This window comes from Dipodomys spectabilis, unplaced genomic scaffold (assembly GCF_019054845.1).
Source record: "Dipodomys spectabilis isolate Male_0828 unplaced genomic scaffold, ASM1905484v1 ptg000297l, whole genome shotgun sequence".
In the NCBI taxonomy this organism is placed as follows: Eukaryota; Metazoa; Chordata; class Mammalia; order Rodentia; family Heteromyidae; genus Dipodomys; species Dipodomys spectabilis.
The window spans coordinates 15,169,102-15,192,921 of NW_024870974.1; the positions used below are offsets into that span (position 1 = coordinate 15,169,102).

At 44.2% G+C, this 23,820-nt stretch overlaps 1 protein-coding gene across 2 annotated transcripts in view; it reads left to right on the plus strand.

The window, feature by feature from the left end:
- The window catches only part of Tmem154 (transmembrane protein 154), a 49,522-nt gene that overhangs the window by 6,568 nt on the left and 19,134 nt on the right, over positions 1 to 23,820 (plus strand). Inside the window, exons 2-7 of one of the 2 annotated variants that reach the window (XM_042701860.1) lie at positions 7,090 to 7,347; positions 7,432 to 7,470; positions 10,881 to 10,908; positions 12,047 to 12,132; positions 13,950 to 14,007; positions 22,551 to 23,117. In XM_042701860.1, coding sequence (XP_042557794.1) covers positions 7,090 to 7,347; positions 7,432 to 7,470; positions 10,881 to 10,908; positions 12,047 to 12,132; positions 13,950 to 14,007; positions 22,551 to 22,566 — 485 coding nt within the window. In that variant the 3' untranslated portion in view covers positions 22,567 to 23,117. Of the gene's footprint in view, positions 1 to 7,089; positions 7,348 to 7,431; positions 7,471 to 10,880; positions 10,909 to 12,046; positions 12,133 to 13,949; positions 14,008 to 22,550; positions 23,118 to 23,820 lie in introns of those variants that run through there. The other variant, XM_042701861.1, reaches the window with a different exon arrangement.

Below are 23,820 nucleotides of genomic sequence, written 5' to 3' on the forward strand. Positions count from 1 at the left end.
ATGCTTTCACAGAGACTTATGAAGAAAGGTGCGACTGCCACTGTCCTTTCTTAATACATCGTAGACAGAATCTTCCAGGGGCTCCAGCCATTGGATTCGGCCTCTAGGCAAGCCCTTGGCTGATCTCTGATTCTTCTCAAGTTCTCTGAGAAGACATACAGAGAACAAGAACAGAAGATGAATTGGGGCATCCCAGGAGAGGGCCAGAAGTGGAAGGGTATGAGGGATTCAACCTTGGCTGCGCCCTGCAGTCATCTGAAGAGCTGAATGAGAAAGGTGTTGAAGCCTGGGCCCTGCCCCACTTAGTGATGTGACTCTTTTGAGGCGTGGTCTGAGCATCAGGAGTGTGAGAAGGTGCCCAGATAATATAGAGGTGCGGTAAGGCACAGGACCTCTGCTCTCTGGCTTGCTTCTCTTCTCCAGCAAACATTAGCCATGCTCTTTGCCACACACTCATGTGGGAGAAAGAAAAGTAGGCCTCCTGCTAGGGTTTGGCTTCTTGACCACCCTGAAATCCACAGAACAGGAGAGATGTATTTTGTGTCACTCTCTGAATTTCAAGACTTTACATAACATGGGCATGGAGCCTGCAGATACAAAAGCAGGGGCTCTGATGGAGAAGTAACACACATCATGATATTCTGAGTCTGTTCATATTCCCTTACCGTCTGATCTCACATAGTATTAGTAGCATAACAGTCTGTCCATCAGCATCAATTATTTTCCACCCCAATTTTTATAGCTCAGTGGTAGAGCATGGATCTAGCACACATAAAGCCCTTTGTTCTCTCCCCAGCATCAGAAAAACAAACAAATGAACAAACACATTATTCCTTCCTAGGCCTTGGCACAAAAACCAAGCCAAGCCAAGCCAAACTTCTAGTTCAGGCATACATTTGCTCCACCTTCAGAAAAGAGAAGTTCGCTGGCTTGCTTCACTGAAAAGCAAAGTCATTTCCAGTCTGTGATGATGCGCAGCGCAGTGATAAAGTGGCTACAAGTGGCTCAGCAGTGGAACTACCCAGCCTCACCACATCTTCCCCATTTAGAAGGATACCCTTCCCCCACACCAGGTGTGAAAACTAGAAAGCCACACGTGTTTGCACAAATATTGTCAACAAACATTTATAAGGGACTGCACACCGCGGCAGCTTCCTAACCGGCAATTGTAATTTTTTCTTTATAATTTTTAATTTGCTTTCGCCATGAAAACATAAAAACAATACCTATGTATGGAAACCAATGTGATCTTTCAATATATGTATATACTGCGCAGTGTTTCAATCAGGCTAAACATAACTTTCTCCTCAAATGTTATCCTTTCCTTATGAAGATAGCGTTCAAAATCCTTTGTAGCTTTTTGATAAGCATGTCATTGTGTTATCTGTAGTGCCCAGTATCTGGTGATTTGGGGCTTGTCAGGTGAGGTATTAGAGTTAATGTCATCACGACCTCTCTCACTAATGCTGAAAAGCTGAGCAGACTAGGGGAGATGATAAAATGGAGAATTCCTGGAGGGAATCTGTGGTGGGGTCACTTGAGATAACCTTGGCTGGGCTAGGAAAGTCAGCTTCTGTTACACCTGCAGCCTGTGACATTCACCAGGTGCGTGTCACAGGCAGATGTGAGGCTGACTCTGCAGGGCCCTTTTCCACTCCTAGTCATTGTCTTCAGGATTTCTTCTAGCCTGCTCTTTGCTTGCTAATGCCTCTCCTTTCCTCTCCCCCTCCCTGGTCCCCGCCCCCCACCCCACCTTTGCTAGTTTGGTCCCCAGCCCCACCCTTCATGCCTTGAGCGTGTCCAAATTTTGATTCGAAGATAACAGCCACAAATGGGTAAGTCGTGCCTCGCAGATGACCTTCCTGGGGGACAGCAAAGAAACAGATGGTCTGGAGACAGAGGGTGGAGTAAAGAAAACACCACACACCTGGCAAGTGCAGGCCCTCCAGGGCTCAGAAAGCACCTTCACAAGGCACTGGTTTGCACACTAACACTATAGGAGCGGCAGGTCAGAAGGCCTACCTTTTAAGGCCTACCTTTCAGTCTTTTAGGAAACAGAAGGTTCTGGAAGGGAAAGTGCTCTTCCAGGCACCGGCGTGAAGGAAGGCAGTAGCAGCAGCAGCAGGTCTTCCGAACCCCTTTCTTCCGTCTGTCCTACCAGGGTTCTTTCTGTCCAGAGTCCCAGAGGCCAGCACAGGCGATGCCCCTGCGCGTCCTCACCGACTCCTATCCGTGTTCACTTCTGAACGAGTCGGGTGCTCCCACATGGCAGTGAGGAAAAATTAGGTTCCTCTGGCTACGCAGTTAGACCAGGACCAGCTCCAACATGGAGGAAAAGTGACTCCGCTTAAAAAACACAAAACAAAAAAGACAACAAACAAACCAGTCCCGCGCCCATGAAGAGCGCATGCGCTCTTTGTGGCTCTAGATCCCACCTTGGTGACCCCGCCCCGCCTCCAGCCTCCAACCAATCAGGAGTCTTTTCCATGCCTGTGCAGATGGGGGATCCAATCATAGGGCTGCTTCTGTGCTTGTGGCCCCAAGCAGGAGAACCAATCATGAGACTTCTCGCGGCACATAGCTATCCCTTGACCAATCAGAAGCATAACCTTGGGGAAAAGGACCCGGTCAAGGGGGTTGAGGTGGTGGGGGGGAGGGCTATATAGAGAACAGGCCCTGCTGGGGACTGTGGTCTTCAGCGCCCGGTCAGTTTTGCTGGTTTTTTGCTTTCAAGTCTGTCTGCTTCAGCGACTTTATGGTCCTTTAATTCTTTAATTGGTGGAGAAAATGAACCTGAACCTTAGACATCATCACTGGCGTTGATCTCGAGATTTGAGATGTTGTCTTTACTCAGAATGCATTCCAGGTTTACCACAGATACCATCCTGGACTATGACGGCCCTTAGCAAGCATTTCTTAGGAAAGGCTAGAGCCCAGGAGGGTTACATGAGGCGAACACAGTGGTTTTAAGGCCGTGTACGTAGGGTTAAAAAGTGCTGTTAGCTAAGCTGTGGGAAGAGCTGCTGCTGTATCTGGGGACAGGCTCTCCAAGCTGCCTTCTGCTGACTCCACCGACAGCTCTCCTTTTGTGACCTTCGCATCCTCTCTGGTTCCACCTGGGTTTTTGTCTACCTGTGACTTCCTTCCTCAGTCTCACTTGTGTTGCCTAGGTGACCCTCTCCTGCTTCTAACTTGAATTCTCAGCCCATCCTCGTTTGCCAGCCCTCCTTTCTAGAACGTTTAATTTCTTCCTACACAGACTCTTGGGGCTGACCCCTAGTGATTTCAACCTCCATGGGTGCCATGGGAGTCTCATTAAGGGATAAAGAAAAATAAAATGAAAGAATTTAAATGGTTCCTGGAAAACCAGTGCAAATGATGCTTAATACAGAACATGTGTGGAAATGGGAGTTGGTAGAAAGAACTCCCAACCCCTCTACCTTCACACCACAACCTGTGACCAGCCTTGTCTCATAATGAAAATGAATACCCTCCCCTCCCCCGAAAGGACCCTTCTTTCCCTTTCTCTTTCATTCCTGATTGTTGAAGTCTTCATTATTCTTGCTAGCTTGTGTCCTCTATTTCTCTTCTCTGGGGCTGTCGGTGGAGCAAGGACTCAGTAATAAATGTTCTACCAGGAATTTCACCCGCCTCCCTTGGAGAGATGCTGTGAAGGCTCCTGGGTTTATGGCAGCTTTGCTTGCAGTGCATCTGGGGTGAAGAGCCTGAGCAAAAGCCTGAGCAATGCCAGGTTTTCTGGGAACCATTCCCACCCTTGGCTTCAATCCAGAAGCTACCTCTTGTACCAAGGTGGCTGAGGGTTCAAGACCATTGGCTCCTCTCTCTTGCTTACCACATTCTGGCTATGCTTTATAAAGTATAATATACCTTCCAGTTTGGCAGGAAAGTAGAAGGTGAGGGTAATAGCTTGGGATCCCATATTAGCTCTGTAATCTCGAGAAACTTCTCTTTGTCTATCCAAAAACACACAGGGAACAAAGTGGGAAAGTACAGGCAAACACTGCATGAGGTTGAGATCTTAGTACTGCAGGTTCATCTTTTTGAGAATTTACTGACAGCATCCTCCACAGCAGAATGAGGCAGAAGAAAGAAAAGCAGGGGCAAAGGCAGAGCTCTCTAATAGAGGGTAAGCTGAGAATGTGTGAGGCCCTGCGTTAATCCCTAGCATCCAAAAAACCAGGATAAATAATAAAAGAGGAATCTGAGTGTTCCAGGAACTCTTACGCACTGACCTCCAGAAACAAAGGTCACCACCACCAAAGACATTGTGTACTTCTACCCAGCCACCCCCTCATTCACTGGAGGGGAGTTTTGGTCTGCTCTCAGTAGTTCTGCAAGCAGGATGACTTTAACAAGGTTGTCCTGGTGGACAAATGTCTTTCCCTGTCCAGGATTTTTGGTGATCTAGCAAAGGTTTATATTCATGTGACTACATCATTGACTTATTTCAAGGCCTTGAAAATAAGGAGGTATGGGACAAAGTCTGTCAATCGAAAAGGGTTGATCAATAAATGGTAGATATGTTTGCTTTGATCACAAGTTTGGCTTTTAATCGTGGTTTTGTAATTTGCAACAGATTCTGATAGAGAATAAATTAGATTCACCAAAATGATTATCAAATGGATTCCCTGGTCCTATGGTTCATCTATATAACCAAAATCACGAGGCTGTGACTGTCTCAGTCAGTTCAGTGGCCACAGGATACCACAGCCTGGGAGGTTTAAGCAACAGACACGTCTAGAAGTTAAAAAATCTAGGTGCTCTTCGGACTTGAATACAGTGAGGGCTCTCTTTCTGGCCATCTTTCTGCATCCTTAATTAGAATAGAGAGGGGAACTTGGTTTTGACCCCTTAGAAGGCCACCAACCTCATCAAGGGGCCTCATCTTTCAGTTCTGTCGCATCAGAGAATAGGGCTCAACACAGGAACAGAGCCGGAAAAAACAATGACCATTTTCTTTTATTGCTTTAACCTGAATCTAGGGGATTTGTTATTACATAATCACAAAGACAGATAAAATGTAGAAGTAGGTCTGCAGTGCCCAGTCTAGTCATTCTAGGGAGATATGGCTTAATCAGTACTGACAGAGGGGAGTATGGTTTAAAACAGCTGACTCCTCCATTGGCTTCACACTGCTCACCTTAGGAGGAACTTCTGTGTTCCTTACCTTATTTGGTATGACTTCTGTTGCCTGAATAGAGGTAATCTTTTCCTCAGTAAGGAGGGACCCTCAACCACATTACCATAGCCATTATCTGGCCAGGTGATCACAGGTGTTTTCCAATAGTAGCTAAACAGTGGTCCTTCCCTATTTATTTTCTCTCTATATATGTATAAATATATATATGTTCATGTATACATAGATGTATATACATCTATGAATACATATATGCATATATGGGCTATATATACATATACACATATGCATATATGTGTGTATATATGTAAATATACTCCATACACACACATACACATACATACACATACATATGGGCCTGGGCGCTGTCCCTGAGCTCTTTTTGCTCAAAGCTAGTGCTCTACCACTTTGAGTCACAGTTCCACTTCTTGTTTTCTGGTGGTTAATTGGAGGTAAGAGTCTCATGGGATTTTCCTGCCTGGGCTTGCTTTGAACCATGATCCTCAGATCTCAGCCTCTTGAGTAGCTAGGATTAAAGGCATGAGCCACCAGCACCCGACTTTTAGCATATGTTTTAATTGTACAAAGGGGTTTCGTGGTGATGTTTCCATACATGTACTTTGATCAGATTTACCCCCTCTATCCTGTGGTGTTTTTCTTTTTAAAAAATGCGATCTGAAGTTAAAATGGAATAATCTTGTTTATGCAAGACAGTTGAAATAGGGACCGTTCCACAGATGCATTTCATTAAGTAACTGTAAATACTGGTGGAATTTTTTTCATTCTCCAGTGATATAATTATTTAGAACCAGGAGGGTTTGTCAGGTAACTCCAGGGGCAGACAGTGCTGTGCACAGTGGAGAAAAACCCAACATCAAACTCATGCCATCACACCAACATCAAAACATTCTTTTCCATTCATGAGGACACAGGAAGGTAAGGAGGGGGCACAGAAATGGAGGGACAAAGGATGACCAAATACAGCAGTGGTACTCATAGACCCTGTGTTGAAAATGAACCATACACTTGGGTGTGGGGATGGGAAGGGAAAAACTGGGAGAAGGTGAGGGAAGGGGTGACATTGTCCAAAAAGAAATGTACTCATCACCTGAGTAATTGCAACTCCTCTGTGCATCACCTTGATAATAACGATGAACAATTAAAATTAAAATAGGACACACAGGCTAGGCATTTTGGCTCATATCTGCAATCCTAGCCAGTTCAAAGGCAAAGATCAGGAGGACAGAGGTTCACCCCAGCCCAGGCAAACATACAAGATCATATTTGAAAAATAACTCCAGTAAAAAAGACTAGCAGACCTGGCTCAAGTGATAGTACCTACCTAGCAAGAGAGAGGCTGAGTTCAAACACCAAACCTACAAAAAAAAAAAAGTAGGACACACAGTTCATTCCTGTACATTTATTTTTATTTCCTTGTTTATGCTGGCATTGAACTCAGTGAGCTTTCTTTCCACCCTGTTGCTTTATATTTACATGTATCACGTGGCAAGAACTATGCTTTCAGTATGTATAGATTTAAACTTATTCAGAAACTTTATTTAAAAAAAGAAAAAACTCCAGTACCCTACAAGCGATAACATGGAATATTCCACCACTTGGGAAATCACTTTTGATGTGACAGTGTTTCCAGTGTCCTCTGCTTAAGCAGGTCCAAAATGTCTGGTCAAGCCAAACCACCTGCCTTTTTGGGAATTTTATTTCTGGGCTCTGACTCTGTGTTCAATAATATACTGTCAGCTTGAGCTCCATTTATGTTAAATCAATACTCGGTGTCACACTGAGCTAAAAGGCCAAGTGCCCTGGATCAAGTTTATCACTGAATGCATCTAGGATAAATTTAAAAATCACTGGAACCATAACACACTAGCTTTGTCTCCATGGCGATGACAACTTCCTGGGTGATTCCACAGGTACTAAAGAGGATTCAGAGCAGTCGGGAGACACACTTCCAGAAGAAAAAACAACCAGCCAAGAGACCGTATTAACTACCTTCACCACAGTGACCACAGACCTGTTAACTGAAGAGACAAACTCCACATACCCGCCTGATGGTGAAAATCAGTTAGAGTTTCTATTGATGGTATTGATTCCCTTGATTTTGTTGGTCCTTCTCCTTGTATCCGTGGTCCTCCTTGCAATGTATTTTAAAAGAAAGAGAACAAAGCAAGGTAAGTATTCGTCCTATTCTTGTTTTTTGGATAAATGTCCACACATGTTCAGAAACAATCACAAATACTTTTTATTTTTCACAGAACCTTCCAGCCAAGGATCTCAAAGTGCTTTGCAGACATGTGAGTGTTATCTTGACATCTGTTTGTGGAGTCGCTGGGGATGAGATTGAAGGGCTGTAATGTTTTAAAATTAAGCAACATGGTTGGCTTAACGTAGATAGCAACTTGTAATATATGTCAAGGAAGATTTCCCAGAAGTTAATAAGAGACTCACTATCAAGTCTCTCACAAGAGACTTGGCTCAGTGTCCTTTATACCTGCTCACAGGGTACCTATGGCTTTGAGGTGGCCTTGCCCAGCAAGCCTTGTCTCCTGCCCCCACACCAGGCCAGCCTTCCAGTCCTCAGCAGGAGTGGTAAAGGCTGCTTACACAGCCAGCAGCGGAGGCAGCTGTGGGCTGTGGCTGGCAGCAGTGACACAGAACAAGTAGGAAATACTTGTTTCTGTACTGCTCAAAATTTCAGGGTGACCTAGGAACAGAAGTCACATGGGAGCTCCCTTGTAAGCTAAAGATACAAACAAGAGTCAACTGAGTTGCCTAGACTCCTCTTGTCCTTTCTATTTTCCTGTTGAGAGTCTCAGTGTGTTGCCTAGGGCAACCTTGAACTCAATCAGGTAATGACAGAATGATTGATTGATTGATTGATTGATTGATGCTGGTCCTGGGGTTTGAACTCAAGGCCTGGGCGCTGTCTCTGAGCTGCTTCTGCTTAAGACTAGTGCCCTTCCACTTGAGCCACAGCACTTCCAGCCCTTTCTGAGTAGTTTATTGGAGATGAGAGTTTCATGGACTTTCCTGCTTGGGTTGGCTTTGAACCACAATCCTCACATCTCAGCTTCCTGAATAGTTAAGATTATAGGGGTGAGCCACCAATGCCCAGCTTGTTTATTTATTTAAAGAACACCTTTTACTCTCAGAGGTACAAACACATTTGTACATTATCCTTGCTACATTTTAAGAAAATACAACATAGAAAATGGATTGGAAATTATTATTATTATTATTATTTTGGTGCTTGAGCTGGAACATGGGTCCTCAAGTTAATCTTGTGGATTGACCACCAAGCTACCCACCTGTATCCCCTAAATTATCTTTAGTCTTTCCATGTTCAGGAAAAGGGAGAAAAATCCAAAACCTTGTGTACTTGAACATTCTGCTCTCCTCCTTACTGGAACTGCAGACATGAAACTTGCAGTTGGTGGTATTTAACATTTCCTAAGTGTTTTCATGTGCTGGGTGTCTGAAAGAACTGCAGAGAAAACAGTTGGCAGGAAATCATTGCTCAAAACAGACTGGCTGCACAATGCCTAGCTATGCTTAGTACATGTCTGGGGAGACAGCCTATGTGCACTTGCCAGCAGAGAGCCAGAGCCTCCTGCCCCAGCTCCAACCCCAGCCCAGCCCAGCAATCCTGGCCAGGAGCTGGGTGATAGTGTCGTCAGGCAAAGGAGAGGGATGAGAGGCTATGAAACAGAAGGACTGGAAGAGGCAAATGGAATCAGGACGGGAGGGGGCTGCATAGAGCCGCGTTTGCCCCAAGTTGCCAAGGGAGTAGGTGGCAGTTAAAACCATGTGGGCCAGGTGGAGCGGAGTGGCGGGGCCTGATTGCTGAGGACAAGTAATTGGTCTCCCTCCTGGCTTAATGCTCTGCTCTGTGCGCTCTCCCAGATGTTTTTCTGTTGCCATGGTGGCTGGGCCAGGGGGTAATGGCCTTGGAGCAGGGAAGACGAGGCCACAGAAGGCTTTTTGCTCTTTTTTAATACTGATTACAGGAGCTCCCATTTGGTACATCTGGAGCACTTTGGTAATGGGCTTTTAAACTTCCATCATCTGCATGCGAGCTAGCTCCCGCTCACCTCCAAGCCTGCGGAGACTCAGATTATAGAGATAAATCCACGCTCACTGCAGTGGGGTTGTACAGGCGCTTGCTCTCTGGGAAGTCAGGGGTGGGGAGGGCGAGGAGGAGAGACCGACAACAGGAGGATCTTTATGAGTTACCTGTAGGGAGGTCTAATTGTGTAGGGGCTTTGTTTATAGTAACATCCCTTAAGGACATAGCCTATAAGTTTTAGATTAAAGCTATAATACATATACACATATGTGTGTGTATATATATGTACATATAATATATATTATATACGTGTATATACATACATGTATATATTATATATGCATGTAATATATATATTATATATATATATATATAATAGTCCTCCCTCGGGCGTCTACCTTCAGTCTAAGTTGGTGAGGACTCAAGCAGCTTCAGAAATTATTGGATTCCCCTCAGGTAGGGGAAGAGGGTGCTGTTCATAGTCCCCCCCCCTCCCCAAGGAGAGCACTAATGGCAGGAAGTTGTGCCCAGCTCTCCTGGACTAGCAGCGATGCTCAGATGTCAATAGCTGTCACCTCATAAAGGGTTCAGGAGTCCTGTGGTATTCGCTCACTAGATGTCCACTGTGCCACTTCCCCAGGTATGTGTGCCCTCCCAGCGAATGTAACAGCTGGGGCCAGGGCACCAGGCTCTCATTCTTTCCACATGAGTCTGATTTACATGCGAGTTATTTTGTCAACGGCTACCTGACTCATTCTCCAGCCAACAACAGCAGGCTGTTGGAAGATTTCATTATTAAAATAACAATAACACTGAGCCCCCAAAAGACTGCATTTAACCCCAGGGCTGGACCATTGAGATGAATACCAGCTCATTTATTTAATAAATATTTACAAGGCACTTGCCAGGGATGGTGTTAGCAAGGAAGGGGGTTGGGTAGGGCACAGCAGGCAGCACAGACGTGGTCCCTGACCTCTGGGAAATATGGACCAGTGGGAGCCACCAAATGAACACCATCACACATGGGCTGACCAGTGAGAAATCGTGGCCAATACTCTGAAGGAAGCAAGCAAGCTGGGGAACAATGGAAAAGAAATCTTCCTTGAATGGAGGGTGGAGAATTGAAGTCGAGACCCAGGGATTGTTTCTGCTGGTCCTGGAGCTTGAACTCAAAGCCTGGATACTGTCCCTTAGCTTTTGTGCTCAAGACTAGTGTTCTACCACCTGAGCCATAGCTCCAGTTCCAGCATTTTGGTAGTTAGTTGGAGATAAAAATCTCACAGACTTGCCTGCCCAAGCTGGCTTTGAACCGCAGTCCTTGGATCTCAGCCTCCTGAGTAGTTAGGATTATAGGCATGAGTCACTGCTGTCCAACCATTTTAGAACTATGTGTTGGAGCCAAAGCCAAAGTTCTCTGGTGTAACCTTTTCACTCTTTACCTCCTCCTGTGGATGTGCAGTGCTCTCAGGAGACCACTCCACCCAAATCTACACAGACGTTTCAATATGGCAGTCTGTACCTGGACCTTAATTCTTACCCAAAATGTGATTCACTTAAGCTATTGCATTCTCTTTGCAAAGGAGGCTTCAAGTTGCAGAGGAACCAGCTAACATGACCTTTGCATTGATTCCTTTTTAGATGAACTGGGAAGTGAAACTCTGAAAGTGTAAGTCCTACCTCCCACCTCCCACCTCCCACCTCCCACCCTGCTCCCTGTTTCCTGGGTTCCTCGGACTCTGAGTCGCTGGGGTCACTGGCTAGCTGAGTGATGGAAAAGCATAGTTAGGGTCCTCCAGTCTTTTTCTGTCTGTTACCAATGCCTAGTGCATAGTAGTTAAAAGTAGTTAAATATTCTGTCCCTGGATGTGTGTGTGTGTGCGTGTGTGTGTGTGTGTGTGTGTGTAAAGTTAGTTTCTATATAATGGTTAGAACTTTGATAACCAGGAAAGATACTTGAGCTGGTGTAGAAAGATTGCACTGTGTGAACCAGCAAGAGAAAAGAGAATAAGGGAGAGACAGAAAGGGAGGGACAGAAGAGAGGAGGGGGAGGAGGAAGTGAGGAGAGTTGAGATTCATGGAAGACTCCACCCGATATGTTCTGGGGTAATGCCACCCTTGCCCTTCCAATAGCCTCAGGTTTAGAAACTGCCCACATCCTTTCCCCAGTGAACCTCCTGGGCTGTGTTCACAGTGGATGGTCATTCCTCTCCTACCCCATTGTCACTAACTCCCTCTGTCTGCTGCCTGGAAACCCAGAGCCCTGGAGGACTGAGGCTGAGGGAGGTTGAGGGAGGGGTTTTTTGAAAGCAACAGCTCCGTGCCCTCTACTTAGAAAAACCTGTGAATGGAAAGATGTGACCAAGATTGCCTGTTGACCGTGGCCTCTTGATCTAGGGCACTGATCAAAAACCCCAAGGAAAGAGAAGTGAAATTAAGCAAGGCTAAAATGCTAAGTGTGGCAACTCCCCTGAGTGGCCTAGCAGTCTTCACTTCATACCTCTAGAGCTGCATGTCCTGGGGTCCCTTTTCACCCATATGGCTGGCTCGAGGACTAGTTTGGAATTAACAATAGAGGTGAGTTTGTGGTAGTGTCTACTTTGCTTCCTATTAGAGGCTGATACTCTTCTGAGTAAGGCAACTCCCCCCTTCCCTTACAGGCTAGCCCATTTTGTCAGATACTAAGTCAAGTTCAATTTCCTCCCAGTCAACATTCTAGAGTCCTCAAGTGAAGTTCAGCACACTGCACTTAAAAAAGAAGGAAACAAAAACAAAGCAAAAAACAAGCCTTTTTGTTCTTTGTGTAGACCTATTTTTGAGGAGGATACACCCTCGGTCATGGAAATCGAGATGGAAGAGCTCGATAAGTGGATGCACACCATGAATAGAAGTGGTGAGTGGAAACTGAAAGCATTTTGCTTTCCTCCATAGTAAACCAAGGCTGCAACAATGCCATAAGTAAATTCCTCAATAAAGGAATTTACTGGACGGAGCCCAGTTCACATTCCACTTAGTGCGTATTGACAATAACCTTAGGCCTGCCTGGTCCTTATATATCCACGTTAGGCGTTGCCATTTCTTTTTTTGTACAAGTTGTTGAAATGACCATTTTATTTAAAAAAAAAAAGCAAAAAGTGGTTTCTTTTTCTCTTCCTTCCTTTTTCCTTTCCTTCCCTTCTGCTTCCCTTTCCCCTCCCTTCCTACCCTTTCTTCCTTTTCTACATTGTTCTAGAGCTCAAGCTCAGCACTTTTCGCATGCTAGCCAAGAGCTCTACTTCTGAACTTCATTCCTAGCCTGGATCTTTTGAGTTTTTTCTTTGCAAGGAAATCTGAGGCCAAATTTTCTGGATAAAACATCTGGCATTACCATATATATTATAGAATTTAGGGATCTATTGTTTTAATCTGCATAAGGATTTATGCTATCCAATATAATATATATAGATATAAGATACTAACTCTGTATGGCTATTTAAATTAATCAAATGAAAATAGAATTTAGATTTAGCTGTGTGTTTAGGGCTTCTATTCAATGGTTACTATATTAGATATTTTCATCACTGTAGGAAGTTCTGTTGGGCAGGAGTGATGTAGATAGAAATATAAGTATTCTCACATAACGATTTCCAATTGATAGCTGGCAGTAGTAGTAGTATATATCTCACTACTTTCCATTAAATCAATGGTTGGTCTTTAAAATAATGACATCTGTGTTTTCTTTAAAAATCAATAAATTATTTTTCATGTGAATATATTGATATTTTTCACATTTATCTTAGATCATCTAAGAAACATTTAGGCTCAAAACTCTCAAGTGCAACTTTCTCAGATTCACATTTTTGTATTAGAAGAATGGTACTCTGCATTTGTCAAGATGCACTTTCCTAAAGATTAGAACCTCACAATGAATTTGTGCAATCTCCTATTTATTTTTCATAGTGAGGGAAAGTGCATTTAAAGATAAGGCAGGTCACTGAGTTAGGGCTTAGAGTTGCATGCTATTATTTCTAGTTGTCATATTCATGCATAGTAGAAATCAGAGAATGATAAAAAGTGGTAAGAAGAGACAAATTCATCCAAAGACAATCTTTTGATATATTTCCTTTAGAGCCTGAGATTTTGTGTAACACAAATCCACGATCTTGTCATGCTCACCAAAGCCAGGAAAATCACAGAGGGCATTTCTATTTGGCAAGGAATGCAGAGAGCTGCTTTGATATCTAGGGGATAGACCCAATAGAACTTTTCATTCCTTAAAAACAACAGGTGGTGTGAGAGAGGAGAACGCAGCTTCCTGTAAGATGGTTGCTCCCAGCTTCCCATTTCTCTTTGTGTGGCCTGACACTCCAGGACCTCAGAGGCAGACATATTTCTCCCAGCGTCTGGCCTGAAAGAAGCAGATTCTGTCTTCAAAGTGATGCTGGGCTTCCAGGGGGACTGGACCAGCATGCAGTGATAAATTGTGCCCTTCCCAGGGGGCGTGGGGGGTAAGCATAGGCAAGCTGAAGTCTTGTACGTGCATTGCTAGTGCTCGCTCCATTTCCAGAACCTTGCCGTTATGAATCTTTTAACCTCTAGAAATCTCCAGTGAGGCTCTTTCTGTGCAGGTCACCAGAGGCCAGAGAAAGTCAATGCTCAATAATGTCTGTTTTATGGATAGAAAAGAGAATTTCATTGACTAATGGTAAGTTTGCTTTTATTCTGTCCTAGCTGACTGTGAATATTTACCTACTCTGAAGGAAGAAAAGGAATCAAACCACAACCCCAGGTACTTTTAATTTCTGCCACAGATTCTCTGAGGATGGTGGGAAGGGGCTGGAAATCATTACAGAAATCACTCTGCCCATTTTTCCACGTCAATTTAATACAGCAATTTACATGGAGGTATGTTTGTATTGGCTGGAGAAGAGTAAGTGTGCATTGTAAGTGCAAAATAAGTATCCTAGTTGCTCTTTGTATTTAGCAGTAAGTTAATATTGGTATTTCCTTGTCTCTTCCAAAGAGACAAGTTGGCTTGTTTTAGTCATAGACTTTTCAATGATAACAAACGATTTGTTTACCTTGGATAGATGGATGTTTGGTAAGGAAACAGATGGAAATGATGGTTTCAAAGAGTGTAATTGTAAATAAGAATAAAAAGTAAATGTCAAAAGAACAAAAATAATCATCAAAACTGTAACCCACCTGGATGGAATTATTATAGGGGAAAAAAATTAAATGAAATCCCAAACTACATTTTCCATTCTACCACTAGGTGGCTCTGCTTGATAGAAAATTTCAGTGCATTGGGGCTTGGCTGTAATTTATTAGCACTCCATAATCTTGTTTCACTTGTATTATCTTTTGTGAGGATAGGAATGGCCATGTTTAGGGGGTTTTGTTTGGTCAGAATTGTTTGGTCACGAGCCTGAAGGAAACAGGAAAGATGATTTAACAAGTTGAGGATCTGCTCTGCCAAGCAGCACTGCGAGAGAGGAGAGAGGTGCACCAAGTTACTGGCAGGGAGGTGACATTGAGGAGCAGAGGACCTGAACCTGTGATGGGAATCCTACACTGCTGTGAGAACAGATAGAGGAGGGTTTGCAAGCAGGAAAAACATCCTCCACCTCCTCTTCTGTGATCATGAGAGTTATGTGTCAGTCATCTTAAAGGTTCCCAGAATGCAGTACGGTCATCAGGCAGCCCCTGAGACCCATTGCTGCCTCAAAGACTGGTTATGAGACAGCGGAATGGAGCAGTCAGATGCTCAGCCTCACCTAAGAGCTGACTACCCCATCCTACCCTTCTCTCTGTATAACAACATCATAGACAGCGACTCAGGCAAGCCTCAGTTTTTTTGTCGGCAGAGGGGCTTGAACTCAGGGCCTGGGTGCTGTCCCTGAGCTTCTTCATTCAGGTTAGTACTAGCTCTACCACTTTAAGCCACAGCTCTACTTCTGGTTTTTTCAGGCTGGTGGTTAGTTGGAGATAAGAGTTTCACAGGCTTTCCTGCCCTGGCTGGCTGGCTTTGAACCAAGATTCTCAGATCTCAGCCTCCTGAGTAGCTAGGATTACAGGCGTGAGCCACCAGCACCCAGCATCTCTGGGTTTTTTTAATGTTAAGATCTAACACTAGTGCAGAAAAGATTTGATCCCATTTAACTGAGTACAAAGAATTCCCTATATCCTCCAGCCCCGCACATGCATAGTCTCCCCTGTTATCGGCATCCCCTACCACAGTGTCACCTTTTTACAATCAATAAACCTGCATTGATGTGTTATTAGTACCCAGTCTCCCACTGGTATTCACCTTGGAGACTCATCTGTCCTCTATCGCTTAAGCAGTGTGCAGGTGAATTTAATGCTTCAGAAAGTAGGTAACGATCACTGAAGATTGAATTTAGTGACAACATACTTAGCCATCCTCCTGATGAACACAGACTTCCAGAATCCATTTACAGGGTTCATCTCTTTTGGGTATCTAACATGAAACCTCTGGCTGACAGTAAGTCCCCTTCACCATGGGAAAAAGAGAGGGTCTGATGATCATGCCATACATAAGATGCAGTGTGTGCAGGCTTGATCTCCACACTATTCCTTTGTTACAGATGTCCAGTCTTTCAGAACTTCTCGTGTATATTCTATCAGCTCTCCCTGTCTCATTGAATGGAAGGCTGTTGCTATTCTTTTGGTTTGGTGGCTGTTTTGAATCAGGATCTTACTGTGTAACCCTGGCTGGTCTTGTACTTGAGATTCTCCTACCTCAGCCTCCAGTGTACTGGGATTACAGGTATCTACCACCATCTAGTTTAAAATTATGTTTTACTATCATATATTAATTGTACAATATAATAGGTTCCATTGTGACATCTCCATATATGCACATAGAATAATTTTCTTTGATCATGCTACCTCTCCTATTACTCTCTTATGCCCCCTTCCTCTTGAATGGACATTTTTCTTAAGTTATAGACTCTAAAATCCAACACAAGATTTCTTCATTGGTCCTGGGGCTAGAAGTCAGGGCCTTGCCCATGCTAGGCAAGCATTCTACCATTGAGCACACCCTCCACTAGCACCACACTTCAATAAGGACCAGATGAAAACAATTGGGCAAGATAGCAAGGGATTGTGGGGGAGGAGACAATTCTCTATTCTTATTTTTCACCTTAGCATGTTTTTTCCCACAATCCCTGTTAGGCAGCCGGCATGGGACAAAGGAATAGTATTCTCAGGGGTGGGAGGAGAACAGTGGGAGAAATCTGTCCTAGCGTTGAAGAGAATTTCATCACTGACATTGCCAACAGATGATGAGAACCAAAAAAGAAAATCCATTTAGTTTGGTTTATGATTGATTGTTTAAGTTCTCCATAGAAACTTTATTGTCTCACTCCGCCCTCCAACACCCTCCTAAATGTCACTCGATATGGCACAAACAAGGAAGAGAGAGCTGCCTTTTATCCAGGCTCCCCACAGGCCAGGCGGCCTCTTCCTTTTCCCTTGAGGCATTTCTAGTTAGAAACTTTCTGGAACACTTGGTATTTCTCTCTATACTCTAGATAAATAAGCACAGACAAACAGTCATGATGACTAGCAAGCTTTCATCTTCTTCCCCTTTCTATTTCTTGGCCACATTGATGGTTTACAGTGAGGAATAATGTTGGGAAAGAAAGAGTTTGATTATATTGTATGATATTCTGGTGGTTTTATGATTCTGTACAGTACGGTATTAGTAATAATAATACTAACAACAACAATAAGTCATTCACATAATGTTTTCTATAGTCTAGATGCCCATGTACTACTACCTAAGAAATTAAGTCAGAGAAGGTATGAAAGACCATACTTATTTTTAAAGGACAGTAATTATATTATTTGTCCTGTCATTCATGTTTCTTAGCTCAACAGCATTTTATAAATGGGTTTCTTTAATATTTCTCCAGAAAACTCCAAGCTAGTTTAATAGAGCATTTAGAAGCAATTTCTTCCCTATTTTTTTGTCTTCTTTTATGTGTGTAGATGTGTGTGTGTCCAAAGTTATATCTGATATAGTTTTTCAAAAGGTATTATTGAACACCTACTAGGTGCCTGACCCTGTCAAAACAACCATTATAAGAGAAATAATCCACCTGAAAAGACACATTAAGTGGCTGGTTTGAGTCGGCATGGCAGATTTGTAATAGCTCCAATCTAGAGTGTCTTACAAAATTACATTTTCTTTTCCTTACTTAGTTAAAGCAAAAGAGATATTGCATACACTAAGGAAAAATTCTAGATTAAAAACCCTAACACTTAGTATCAAGGAAGTGAACCACCAGGTGGTAGACACATGACAGAATTTGGTGAATGAATGAAGTGTCTCCTACCCAGTGCCATTACTGACAAGAAAACAGCAATTTTGTCTAAATTGGCTGTCGTTGTTTGGACTTTCTGTTCAGGCAAATCTCTGTGGCCACAAATACCGCCCCCCCCTTTGTTTGTTTGTTTGTTTTTAGTTTCTTTTTCCCTTGTTCCCTTCCTAGTCCCTCAAAAGTCATTTAAAAGTATACTTGAAATCAACAAATATTAAGTGACAATCTTTCCTTCCCTTTACCGCCCCCCCCCAAAAAAAATCTAGACTTGTTCTCATGAGAGATACAAAGTAACACTTTATAATCCCACAGAATGATAACCTCAAATAACATTGTTAAATGTAGGTATGTGGGCACTTGTATTTGTGTCTCTGTGGGCATACGCCCATGCCAGGAGTGAGGGAAGGTGTGCTTTACTGTAAAAAAAAAACACAGCATTGCTTGAAAAGTGGTCCAGATCATGTCTTCACTACGGGCATGATGTATGTGCCTTGGACTAACTAGTAAGCCTGGCTCTGTTGTTTGCTAGATACGTGATCTCTAGAACTCCACCCAGGCCAGTCCTCTTGTGGGTAGGTAGGAGAAGGGACAGTATAATGATGACTTAATTGTTTCGTGACTTCGTGCCCCAACACTGAGTTTGAGAGCATTATGACATGAGAAAGGTTTAGCGCAGGCTTATTGTCTTCTTCGGAGGCAGGCTGCATTAGCTACGGTCACATAAAGAGGGATTGTTGCAAGATAGACTGGCCAGGAGAGCAGATGACATATCTGATCCCTGTGTAACAAAGACGCAGTCATGACACAAGGACTTGGAGTGGAATCTGTTCTGATTCAGTGGGGAGCATGCCAATTAAGTGTCTTCTTAAGGCTCCTATGGTGATGCTTTTTAGTCAGTGCAATTTGTTTTTATGATTAGTCAGCCTGTTGATAATGTATAGGGTTTTGGGAAAGGTGTTCCACGGTCTTAATGTATCCCTGCAACACTTCTAGACAAATTACTCATTAATGCCTCTGTCATAGATAAGTTGCTAAAACTACACTCGTTCACATGGAGACAAACCTTAGAGGTTTGAAGGGAAGAGCCCTTCATTTTATTTGTTGCAATTCAGTGGCAGTTTGCCAAGGTATTTTTTTTTTTTTTAAAACAGGAACTCTAGGATTTGCTAGAGTTAGAATTGTCTGGGCTTTTTTGATCATTTCACAGAGATGATACACAACCGCAGACAGCAGAGAACACATCTCATGAAACAAAAGAATGAGAGAAAATGCCTCCAGGCTCAGGTGGTGGGCCACATCCCAGGCTGCTGACTCTCCAGCCTGGCAGCCCCCGGGGACAACTACCCTTGGGGGTGACCTAATGTCCCACCAATGGTGAGAGGACTTGGATCCAAAGGGGGACAGTGTCATTGTGCTGATGAGGGTCCTCAAATGGTCCTGCCTGCCTGCCTGCCTTCCCCCTCCCTGCCTCTCTGCTTCTTTCCTTCCCTCCTTCTACTTCTTGCTTCCTCTCCCACCCTCTCTCTCCTTCTCTTGCCTTCCCTTTCCTTTCCCTTCCTTTCCCTTCCCTTCCCTCCCTTCTTTCCCCTTCCCTCCCTCCCTCCTTCCCTTTCTTCCTTCCTTCCTTCCTTCCTTCCTTCCTTCCTTCCTTCCTTCCTTCCTTCCTTCCTTCCTTCCTTCCTTCCTTCCTTCCTTCCCTTCCTTCCTTCCTTCCTTCCTTCCTTTCTTGGCCTTGTGTATTAACATACACAAGTGCTTTACCACCCAGAAAACCCTCCCTGGAAGATAATTTCTTTGAATATCTGAAACAGTGTTCAAGCTAGTGTTTTGCTCACAAATATTTGCTAGTGTAAAGTCTGCTAAGTAAAAATCACTAACTCTCATGTGTATCTCTGTCCAGTCTGTAGCATTGGGTTCTTTCGATATTTTCTCCTTTATTCTATATGTGTGTAGGTACTAAGGGTGGAACCTAGGGTTGATTCATACTAGGAAAGGCCTTTCCCCCTAAGCTATACCCCACTCCTTGTTTTTCTTTTACAACAACCCTGAAAAGCACATGGTATTACTAGGTATGCTTTGTAGATGAGGTGACACAAGAGCACTAAGGCTGCTGGGCACGGGAGGCTCATACCTGTAATCGTAGCTACACAAGAGGCTGAGATCTGAGGATCTGGGTTGGAAGCCAGCCCTGGCAGGAAAGTCTGTGAGACTCTTATTTCCAATTAACTACCCAAAAGCAGGAAGAGGAGCTGTAGTTCAAGTGGTGGAGCACTAACTTGGAGCAGAATAGATCAGGGGAAGATCCCAGACCCTGACCGACCCTGACCCCAGGACAGAGAGAGAGAGAGAGAGAGACAGACAGACAGACAGAGACAGAGACAGATAGACAGAGACAGAGACAGATAGACAGAGACAGAGACAGATAGAGACAGAGACAGAGACAGAGACAGACAGACAGAGACAGAGACAGATAGACAGAGACAGAGACAGAGACAGAGACAGAGACAGAGACAGAGGGAGGGAGGGAGGGAGAACACTAAGGCTAAGAAAGGTTAACTTGCCTAAGGTCACACAGCAAAGAGCTGACTGAGCTCTGATTCAAACCCTATCTGTGCTCTAATACTATGCTAGTGAAACCACTTGTGAAGATACCCACCATTATGATTATCACCACAGCAAATTAGAAATACCCAGAGATGCTAACAAAAACTAAATGCATGGGATGATCCATTTAAAGGTTCAAATATTTACTTGTTAATGGGTATGGAACATGGAACGTAGCACCTCACACATGCTAAGCATGCATTCTGCTACTGAGCTATGCCCTTCACCCTTGGATTTTCATTGAGGACAAATGGAGAGTCCCTGAATGAAAACAACAATGTGAAAATGACCATGTTGATATTCAAACCAGTCTCCTAAATTAAAGGAGCAGAAGAGAAAATTCCCAAGCAGTTTTCAAGTGTAGGTAAATCTTTTATATATCATTCAAGTTACATTTTGAAGCAAGTAAATAATTCAATGGTCTTGAAAGAAGTTATCCTGGGGGGAATCCCCATCAGATTTCATGCTGAAATTCCAGGTAAGTTTAAATGGTAAAAGGAAAAATGCAGAAAACATATAGGTCAGTAATCGCTAACCTTTTTGTTGTTGTTTGGTGTTGGTACTGGAGCTTGAACCCAATGCCTGGGGACTGGTCTCTTAGTTTTTTCACTCAAGACTAGTGATCTACCACTTGGGCCACACCTCCACTTCCAGCTTTTTTTGACTGCTTAATTGGAGATAAGAGTCTCAACAGACTTTCCTGCCTGGGCTGGCTTCGAACCATGAGTGGCTGTAATGTGAAGATAGGCCACACAAATGAAAGTGTGCAATCTGGAGACTTTGGGTCTGTAGAGATGGATCTTAGAAAGGTTCTCTCTCTGCCACCCAGTTTCCAAGAAATGAAACTTCTTTCCCCAGGGTGCCACAATGGAAGGGTGCAGTAACACCTGCTCTTCAGATCAAACATTTCTTTGTGCTGGGAGTAGGGTGTGAAGTATGAAACGGAACCCTTTGGGTAGGTCAGCCGTCTACCACTGAGCCACATCCCCAGTCCTCCGAATTTCTTCATTTGCAATCAGATACCCACACTAAGTACAGTTTGCTATAGAAGTTACTTTGTTCACTTCCCAGCTGTACATGAAGTCCTGCCCTCCTCCTCTTCCTCTCCCCTCCTCCTCCCCCTCCCTGTCCTCCTCTTCTCCCCCTCCTCCTCCCTCTCCTCCTCTTCTCCCCCTCCTCCTCCCTCTCCCTCTCCCTCTCCTCCTCCTCCTCCTCCCTTTCCCCTCCTCCTCCTCCTTCTCCTCCCTCTCCTCCTCCTCCTATTCAGTGGTTCACTGTCTTCACAACTGTACCCCAACCAGTACCACACACAGACATACACACAACTTCTCCTCCCCTGTCATAGACAAATCTATCTATATGCCTAGCATCTAAATCAGGTCTTTGTGGAAACATCTAGGATTTTTTTTTTGTTTCTTTATTCTTTTGAGACAGGGTCTCTCTATGCTGTCCAAGGTGACCTCCAGGAAAATCAGTCAAGCAATCTTCCTGACTCCCATCTCTAGGGCAGCAGGGATTAAGGCCTGCACCACTACTCCTGGCTAAGATAGGATGTCTTATTGAAGTAGGAGTTAGAAGACTACGTGCTGTATGCACACCTATGAGCTAATCATTCAAGCACTTCTTGGAGACAGAATTCACCGAAGTAGAGATGTCCTAGAATTTGGGTGAAGGAATGTAAAATTAAAACAAGTAAGGAGGGGCCTGCAGCCTGTAGCCAACTGGATAAAGGGGGTGGAGGGGCAGGTCCACTGGGGGAGGGGGGAGAAAGCTGTGAAACAAGGTATGTGGCAAAGATAGGTGAGCTCAAACAAAAGCCCAACTTAGCTAACAGCACAGCCATAGTCAAATACTGCGTCTGTAATTTTTGTCAACTCACATGACTGAATCTCAATTCTGTGAATTCAAAATGACATGGGAAAGGTACCCCCGATCCTCTGTGGGTATGCACAACATGGGCTTTTGAAACACACACATCACACACACACACACACACACACACACACACACAAGAATCACAAACTCTGGAGGGAAAACACACAGAGTAATAATCAAAAACATATTGGCATCTATTCATAAAGAATCGGATTAGATTTAATTAAAGGAGGGAACCCCCGATCCATCTGGTTCTCTGGGGAGAGGCATTCGAACGAGAGCTGGGGATTACTGCTTGGCATCTGTGGATTTTCCTCCTCAAGGATGGAATATGAAATTCAAACTGACCTTTGTCTCAGAAATTGGAAGCTGGACAGCGTTCGTGTTCTGACCTTTTGCGCTCCCCAGAGTCACCTCTGAGTGGAGTGGCCACCTCTGCATTGCTTCTTGGAAATTCACTATTGTTCTTTTCTTTTCTTTTCTTTTCTTTTTAATGTTACAGTGACCCTGAATCCTAACACTGTGTGTGTTGCTGATGTTTTCCAAAAGAAGCAACCCTGAGGGAGCCGCGGGGCTTGCCAACAGAGAATGGAGGGGATATGAATTTAATTAATTTCAAATCAACAGAGACACAGAACCTTTCCCTGTTTCTTCCAACGCCCACGCCTGCCCCGATACCATCACCTGTATTTGGAAGAATGAGCGATTGAGAAGTACTTGGAAAGGCTTGGCAACCAGCCTAGACTCCAAAGGTGGAAAAGGAGTCAGGGGAGCCGCTGGCTGCTGACCAGTGGGGGGTTCCCACCTCAACCAGCTCACATCTGACCTCACTCACTCTGGCCACCCGAAGTCCCCAGTCCCTTTCTGCTTTGTTCTCGGGATTCACATCAGGACACGGTTTCCCCTATGGTCTCCTGGGTTAGTTCATTACCTAACCCGCTTTGGGTAATTTCCTCTCATCATACAAGCCCTCTGATGGCTCAGTTCCTTCAGCAGGAACTTTCCTGTAGGCTGGGAAAGTTACGGAAAAGACACTGAACAAAGCAAACATTGCAATGTCTATACCATCCTAGTGGCGTCCTAAGTCCCTTCTTCTACCAAGAAGACAAAAGCGCGAGAGAGTACTCAGTCCCGAGAAGATGTGGCTGGATGATTTAGAGACTTGAACTTGGTCCCACCCCAGTCTCCCTTTGGGTTCTTCCTGAAGGAGCTAGGAATCTTTAAAGAAAGAACCAGCATTTTCCTTCTTGGCTGCATCCTGTTACTTGTCCCATGCAGCTCATCATACCTCCCTGGCCTGTGATGTGCAGTTGGGGCATTTGTCACCCTTGCTGCCTCTCAGAGATCTTGAAGGTCGTTTGAAAGACACAGGATTAGAATGGGCCATAATCTGTGGGAGGTGTCACTCGTGTGCTCTGCATTCTTTCCTGCCACTCTGGAACAAGTCTCTTGTCCTCAACCTGCACACCAGGGCCCCCTCAGTCCATCTCAGATGGCATTCTGTGTGATACTTTATTGCCATCCTTGTATTGAAAGCAATGACCCACAATGCAGAAGGGCTGTGAACCCTCCACCCCACCCCCAAATCACCTATGTTCAGAACTCCATTTAAGCCTCAGTTTTCAAATTCTGACCTTTTAAAAACAATCTAGTAAATTGAGAGTCCCTGGCTCTCCTCTGATGCTTGATATTGTGTTTCAGGAAAGGAACTTAGAGAGAGAGAGAGAGAGAGAGAGAGAGAGAGAGAGAGAGAGAGAGAGAGAGAGAGAACT